The 8328-nt window shown below is 36.0% G+C and overlaps 1 protein-coding gene across 1 annotated transcript; it reads left to right on the plus strand.

Annotated features, from left to right (window-relative positions):
- Positions 1-3852: 3852 nt before the first annotated feature.
- LOC135133508 (probable citrate synthase 1, mitochondrial) lies at positions 3853-5636 on the plus strand. Its single transcript, XM_064061946.1, has 3 exons — positions 3853-4301; positions 4348-4934; positions 4980-5636. The coding sequence occupies exons 1-3, from the start codon at positions 4116-4118 to the stop codon at positions 5620-5622; spliced, it is 1416 nt and encodes a 471-aa protein (XP_063918016.1). The 5' UTR covers positions 3853-4115; the 3' UTR covers positions 5623-5636.
- Positions 5637-8328: the final 2692 nt, after the last annotated feature.

The following is an 8328-nucleotide window of genomic DNA, read 5'->3' on the forward strand; positions in this document are numbered from 1 at the left end:
TAAAAACATGTTTTTGAGTATCGTGTTGTTCAAAGAATACTATGTACATTAAGACAAAAAGGCAAAATATAAACCCCGCCCACCCACCCCATCTCAATTGTGATGATTTTTTTTATTCTTAGAAACTTAAAACATGTTTAAAATGATAAATTCTTGTATACAAATATGGATCTTGGAATTAAGCCCCGCCCCTCGATTTGACAACCAATGAAAAATTCATCACACTTGAGAATTGAGATCGGGATGGGTATGGGTGGGACCTAATCTTTGGCTTTGTTTTTTTCTTAATATACATAGTATTCTTTGAACACGATACTCAAAAAGATGTTTTTAATTTCTTCTAGAGAAATAAGGATTTTGCAGTTAAGCTCCGTCCCCTTGGCTCATGACGAATAAAAAAAATCATCACAATGGGGATAGGGCGGGTGGGCGGGCCTACACTTTGATTTTTTTTGTTAACATGTGTAGACGTATTTCGACCACAAGAGACTTACAACATGTTTAAAATGGTAAATTTGTATAGGGAAATATCGATTTTTCAATTACGCTCCTCCCCTCGGTCTGACAATGAATGAAAAATGGGTGGGGCTTCTCTTTTGGTTTTCTTTTTTAATTAATGCATTTAGTTTTTTCTGTATAACACGATTACTTGACATATTTCACATGGTAATTTCTCGTAAAAAAATAAGTATTTTACAATTAAGCTTGGTTCACGACGAATAAAAAAATCATCACAATTGAGATAGGGCGGATGGGCGGGGCTTATATGTTGCCTTTTTTTTTCTTGATAAACACAGCCATCTTTTCACAACAAGAAATTTAGAACATGGTTAAAATGGTACATTTTTGCAAGGAAATATGGATTTTGCAATGATGGGGCGGACCCTGATTGCAAAATCGATATTTCCTTACAAAAATTTTATGTTTTAAGTTTCATGTGTGAAAAGAAGTCTACACATATTAAAACAAAAAGGCAAAATCTAAGCCCGCCCACCCGCCCTGTCTCAGTTGTGATGATTTTTTTTTATTCGCCGTTAACCAAGAGGGCGGAGCTTAACTGCAAACTACTTATTTCTTTACAAGAAATTAAAAACATGTTTTTGAGTTTCGTGTTGTTCAAAGAATACTATGTACATTAAGACAAAAAGGCAAAATATAAACCCCGCCCACCCACCCCATCTCAATTGTGATGATTTTTTTTATTCTTAGAAACTTGAAACATGTTTAAAATGATAAAATCAACGAATGAAAACTTCATTAGTATTTTGATCAGGGCAGGTATGAGTGGGGCTTAATCTTTGTCTTTAATTTTTTCTTAATATAGGCGCACATAGTATTCTTGGAATAACACGATACTCAAAAAGATGTTTTTAATTTCTCCTAAGGAAATAAGGATTTTGTAGTTAAGCTCCGCCCTCTTGGCTCACGACGAATAAAAAAAATCATTACAATTGAGACAGGGCGGGTGGGCGGGCTTACATTTTGATTTTTCGTTTTAATATTTGTAGACGTCTTTTCAGAACATGAAACTTAAAACATATTTAAAATGGAAAATTTGTATAAATATGGATTTTACAATTAAACTGCGCCTCGGGGCTTACGACGCATACAAAAAATCATCAGAATTGAGATAGGGCGGGTGGGTGGGGCTTATATTTTGCGTTTTTTTTCTTAATAGACATAGCCATCTTTTCACAAAAAGAAACTGAAAACATGGTTAAAATGGTACACTTTTGCAACGAAATATGGATTTTGCAATTATGAGGCGGAACCTAATTGCAAAATCCATATTTATACAAATTTTCCATTTTAAATATGTTTTAAGTTTCATGTTGTGAAAAGACGTCTACAAATATTAAAACAAAAAGGCAAAATGAAAGCCCGCCCACCCGCCCGATCTCAATTGTGATCATTTTTTTATTCGCCGTGAATCAAGGGGGCGGAGCTTAACTGCAAACTACTTATTTCTTTACAAGAAATTTAAAACATGTTTTTGAGTATCGTGTTGTGCAAAGAATACTATGTACATTAAGACAAAAAGGCAAAAGATAAACCCCGCCCACCCACCCCATCTCAATTGTGATGATTTTTTTTATTGTTAGAAACTTGAAACATGTTTAAAATGATAAAATCAACGAATGAAAACTTCATCAGTATTTTGATCAGGGCAGGTATGGGTGGGGCTTAATCTTCGGCTTTAATTTTTTCTTAATATAGGTACATAGTATTCTTGGAATAACACGATACTCAAAAAGATGTTTTTAATTTCTCCTAAGGAAATAAGGATTTTGCAGTTGGCTCACGACGAATAAAAAAAATAATTACAATTGAGACAGGGCGGGTGGGCGGGGCTACATTTTGCCTTTTTTTTCTTAACATGTGTAGACTTATTTCGACAACAAGAAAATTAAAACATGTTTAAAATGGTAAATTTGTATCGGGAAATATCGATTTTCAATTACGCTCCTCCCCTCGGTCTGACAATGAATGAAAAATGGGTGGGGCTTCTCTTTTAGTTTTCTTTTTTAATTAATACATTTAGTTTTTTTTTTGTATAACACGACTACTTAAGAACATATTTCACATGGTAATTTCTCGTAAAAAAATAAGTATTTTACAATTAAGCTCCGCCCCTCGGCTTACGACGAATAAAAAAAATCATCAGAATTGAGATAGGGCGGGTGGGCGGGGCTTATATTTTGCCTTTTTTTTTCTTAATATACACAGCCATCTTTTCACAACAAGAAATTTAGAACATGGTTAAAATGGTACATTTTTGCAAGGACTTATGGATTTTGCAATTATAGGGAGGAGTCTAACTGCAAAATCGATATTTCCATATACAAATTTTCCATTTTAAAGATGTTTTAAGTTTTATGTGCGAAAAGAAGTCTACACATTAAAACAAAAAGGGCAAAATGTAAGCCCGCCCACCCGCCCTGTCTCAATTGTAATGATTTTTTTATTCGACGTGCACCAAGGGGGCGGAGCTTAACTGCAAAATACTTATTTCTTTACAAGAAATTAAAAAGATGTTTTTGAGTATTGTGTTCAAAGAATCCTCTGTACATTAAGAAAAAAAGGCAAAATATAAACCCCACCCACCCACCCCTTCCCCATTGTGATGATTTTTTTCTTCTTAGAAACCTAAAACATGTTTAAAATGGTAATTTTTTGTAAGGAAATGTAGATTTTGCAATTAGGCTCCGCCCCTAGGTTTGCCAACGAATGAAAACTTCATTTCTATTTAGATCAGGGCAGGTATGGGTGGGGCTTAATGTTTGGCTTTAATTTTTCCTTAATATAACTGTCTTACATGGTAATTTCTTGTAGAGAAATGATAACGATTTTGCAATTAAATCCCGCTCCGTTGGCTTTCAACGATTAAAAAAAAAATTATCACAACTGAGATAGAGCGGGTGGGTGGGGCTTATATTTTGCCTTTTGCCTTAATATACGTAGTCGTCTTTTCAGACCAAGAAACTTAAAACATGTTTAAAATGGTAAATTCTTGTAGAGAAATATCGTTCTAGCAGTTAAGCCCCACCCCTCGATCTGACAACGAATGAAAAATTCACCACAATTGAGAATTGAGATTGGGGCGAGTATGGGTGTGGCCTAATCCTTGCCTTTATTTTTTTCTTAATGTACATTGTAATCTTTGAACAATACAATACTCAAAAACATATTTTTAATTTCTCGTAGAGATATAAGGATTTTGCAGTTAAACTCCGCCCTCTTGGCTCACGACGAATAAAAAAAATCATTACAATTGAGACAGGGTGGGTGGGCGGGGCTACATTTTGCCTCTTTTTTCTTAATATGGAAAATTTTTCTAGTAATCAACTTAAATCCTCCACTTTTCTTCTACAACCCCTTTAAATACCGCAAAAGTTGAACATCAAAGTTACTATCAACGGCAACTTGGCAACGGAGTTTATAGATGACAATTTTCAGCAACTGCAACGGGAACTTCATTGTCAACACCAAGTTTATAAATCCCACTTAACCTCGGGCTAACGTTTTTGAAAGTTGTAAAATTCAAATTTTGGCGCGTAATTTTTTACTTTAATTTGAAAAAATCAAGTAGGTGCCTGTCAGTCCGTAAACTGAAAATGTCTAAAACGACACTGCTTTCAGGCTGCTTATCAGCCTCAACCACGATAATAAAAAGACTCAGCTCCTCAAAAAGCGACCTTAAAGCCGTCCTCGCCGCCAAAATCCCCAAAGAACAAGAAAAAATCAAAGCTTTCCGGAAAAGCCACGGCAAATCCTCAGTCGGCGAAGTCACAGTCAACATGGTAAGTCGCATCTGTGGCCACTTTGTTTTCACTTAATTGTCACAAGGTTTATGGCGGAATGCGAGGAATCAAGGGCATGCTGTGCGAAACCTCGCACCTAGACCCTAACGAAGGCATCAGATTCCGCGGCTACACCATTCCCGAGTGCCAGGAGAAGCTCCCGAAGGCTAGCGGCGGCGGCGAGCCGCTCCCTGAAGGGCTCTTCTGGCTGCTCGTCACCGGAGACATCCCCACGCAGGACCAGGTGAAGGGTCTATCCCAAGACTGGGCTCGTCGTGGTCAATTACCCCCGCACGTGTGCAACCTCTTGAAACAGTGCCCCAAGCACGTCCACCCCATGAGTCAACTCAGTGCCGCTTGCACTGTCCTCAACACCGAAAGCGAGTTCGTCAAGGCGTACAACAAGGGGGTGAAGAAAACCCAGTACTGGGAGTCCACCTACGAAGACGCTATGAATCTCATCGGGAAAGTGATCGGGATCGCGGCCCTCATTTACCAGAATACCTTCAAGGGTACTACGGACCTGCGTCCCATCGATGCCAGCCACGACTGGAGCTTGAACTTTTGCAATTTGTTGTGTTACGACGACCCGACTTTTGCGGAACTCATGAGGTTGTACCTCACGATTCACAGGTAGGTGGGTTGTTGAAAAGAAGGCACAATTTAGAGATGCTTTAGCGACCATGAAGGTGGGAACGTGTCCGCCCATACTACCCATCTGGTGGGGTCGGCGCTGAGCGACGCCTACCTTTCGTACGCGGCTGGGATGAACGGACTCGCGGGTCCTTTGCACGGTTTGGCCAACCAGGAGGTACTAGTCTGGATTATGAAGCTGCATAAAGAACTAGGGGATGACCCGTCGGACGAGCAAGTCAAAACTTTCGCTGAAAATACCTTGAAGAGTGGGCAAGTCATCCCGGGTTATGGACACGCCGTTCTGAGAAAAACAGACCCGAGGTTTATGTGTCAGCAGGAGTTCGCTCGCAAGCATTTCCCTGATGACCCTCTCTTCAAGATAGTCACGCAGGTGTTCAAGGTGGTTCCTCCTCTTTTGCAAGGCTTGGGGAAGGTGCAGAACCCTTGGCCCAACGTGGATGCCCATTCGGGGGTACTTTTGCAGTACTACGGGCTCACGGAGATGAGCTACTACACTGTGTTGTTTGCGGTTTCTCGGTGTTTGGGCGTCATGGCTTCGTTGATTTGGGCCCGGGCTTTGGGTCTTCCCATCGAGCGACCCAAATCTCTAAGCACTGATCTCCTGATGAAGGCAGTGGGTGCGTCTTCCAAAGGTAGTAAAAAAGAGGATAAGAAAAAGTGTTAGTTGTATTTTTCTTCGTTGACAATAAAACTTTCGTTAATTGTATTTGATTTTTTACGGTTAAGGGGGAACGCTAGACGAGATACAAGTTTGAATTGGGCGCCATTTGTTGCCTTAAACGCAACCAGCAATTCTTCTTTAAATCTACCTGACGCGCTGGGATAGACGACTACCGGACGTGGGTCATAAAAGTATCGTAAGCCGATAATGCAGAATAATGATAATTTATGACAGGCGGTCCACAACATACCTTCAGCACAGAATAATCATTTCTCGTATTCTTTTGACATATTAATTTTAATATTCGAGATAATTATTATATTATTCAAACACAATTTAGACACTGTAGAGCAAACAAGGCTTATCAAGCCCGTCTATTAGTTTCTTCGCCTAAATGTATTATTAATACCGTTTTCAAATTACACCAAAATTGAAAAATCGAAAACTTAATAATTGAAAAATTGAAACATTTTAAATGAAAAAAATCGGTAAACCGAAAAATTGAAAAATTTATAAATCGAGAAATTGAACAATCTAAAAATTAAACAATTTAAAAATCGAAACATCAAGGAAAACAAAAAATTAACGGAACATCTACCTATCGAAAAATTGAAAAACCGAGAAATCGAAACATCAAAAAATGGAAAAATTGAAGAACCGAAACATTGCAAAATCTCAGAACTGAAATACTGAAAAACTGAAAAATGGAAGGAAAATTGAAGAATCGGAAAAGTGAAAAAATCCAAAACTGAAACATTGAAAAATCCAGAAATCGTAAAATTGAAAAATCACAATTGAAGAAAGAATTGAAAAATCAAGAAATAGAGAAATGGGAAAATCAAAAAATCAGTTAATCGAAAAATTGAAAAATCGAAAAATTTAGAAACGTCAAAAATTATAAACTGAAAAAAAAAATTTTAAATCGTAAAACTGAAATATCGTGAAGTTAATAAATTGAAAAACTGAAAATTTTTGAAAAAAAAAATTGTATCAAAAACTAAAAATTCAAAAAATCGAGAAATTGAACAATCAAAAAATCAAAACATTGAAATCCCAGTAAGTTGATAAATAGGAAAATTTAAAAAACAAAAATTTTAAAAATCCAAGAATTGAACAACAAAAAAAATCTAAGCCTGAAAACTCAGAAAATTGAATGATCGAGAACAAAAAATCTAAAATTTAAAAATTCGACAAATTGAAAAATCATGGAACTGAAAAATCGAAAAGTCGAGATAGTGAGAAATCTAAAAGCCTAAAACTTTAAAAACTGAAAAATTAAAATATCGAAAAATTTAAAAACCGAGAAAACACAATATCAAAAATTTGAAAAATTGAAGAAACGAAATATTGCAAAATTCCAAAGCTGAAATATTGAAAAACCTAAAAATGGAAGGAAAATTAAAGAATCGAAACAGTGAAAAAATCCCAAACTGAAACATTGAAAAATTGAGAAATGGAAAAATGGGAAAATCAAAAATATTAGTCTAAAGAGTTTAGACAGTACTTCCCTCGCTATCGGAAACGTGACGACTGCATGCCTATTATGTTTTTTTTTCACATTAGATTTCAAAGCATTCGGTTTTGTAGTTCCTGATTAAATCAATAAAATAAATTTGCGCATTCATAAAATTTTTTGAGTCACCCTGTATATCCGAATCCAAAAAATATGAATGGAATGATAAATTACAAGAAGAGACTCATCATATTTTGTAAATTTTAAATAGGATTATACGGCAAACTTTTGAGCTGACGTCATCAATTTTTTGGAGGGGATAAGCAAATATATTTGGACTAAAAATTTATTATGCTCTTTATAACCTTAAAACATTTGCAAGATTTCAAAGCATTGGGTTCTGTAGTTCCTGATTAAATCAATAAAATAAATTTACGCATTCATTAATTTTTGGGGTCATCAATTTTTTAGAGGGGATAAGTAAATATATTGTGATTAAAACGGTCCTGGTTTAATAACAAAAAAATATTGTTCGTCTATAAAACAAACTCGTCTTAGACAAAGTATTCGTAAAAAATATGTCGTAAAAAAATTTACGTATGCTGGTCCCGACTGCGATTATAGTTTAAATATTTTTTAGAAAATCCTGTCATGGATGTAGAAACATTTGTGACAGCCAAAGAGGTTTTTTTGAGAAAATTATCTTTGAATTTAGACCAAATTTAAATAGACACTAGGCAACAGGCACATTTGGGCAAAAGAAAGAGAAATTAGGGTTACGGCTTCAAATTTTGGACGTATTTACAAACTTAGACCGACTACAGCAATAGCTAAAACTGTGGAGTCTCTGTTGTACAGTACATTTAGAGGTAACAGTCATACATACTATAGACAGCAAAGTGAGGAAAAAGCTGTCAAGTGTTTTGAAATAAATAAAAATATAAAAACTGAACGGTGTGGCTTGTTTATTTCAAAACAATTTCCTTACTTGGCTGCTAGTCCAGACAGAGTTCTCGAGGATAGGAGTGCATTAGTCGAAATTAAATGCCCTTCAAAATCGCAAGATTTGTCTCCCGAAGAAGCGGTTAGAAAAAAAATAATCAAATTTTGTACATTGACAGACAGAGAATTGAAACTAAAAAAAAAATCATGATTACTACTTCCAAGTCCAGGGACAAATGCTTGTTACGGGTATTTCACAAGTTTATTTTGTTGTATGGACACCCAATGGAATAAATATAGAAAAAATTTATAAA

Source organism: Zophobas morio, unplaced genomic scaffold (genome assembly GCF_036711695.1).
Source record: "Zophobas morio isolate AGI-343-1 ecotype UQ-CSIRO unplaced genomic scaffold, CSIRO_AGI_Zmor_V1 ptg000022l, whole genome shotgun sequence".
In the NCBI taxonomy this organism is placed as follows: domain Eukaryota; kingdom Metazoa; phylum Arthropoda; class Insecta; order Coleoptera; family Tenebrionidae; genus Zophobas; species Zophobas morio.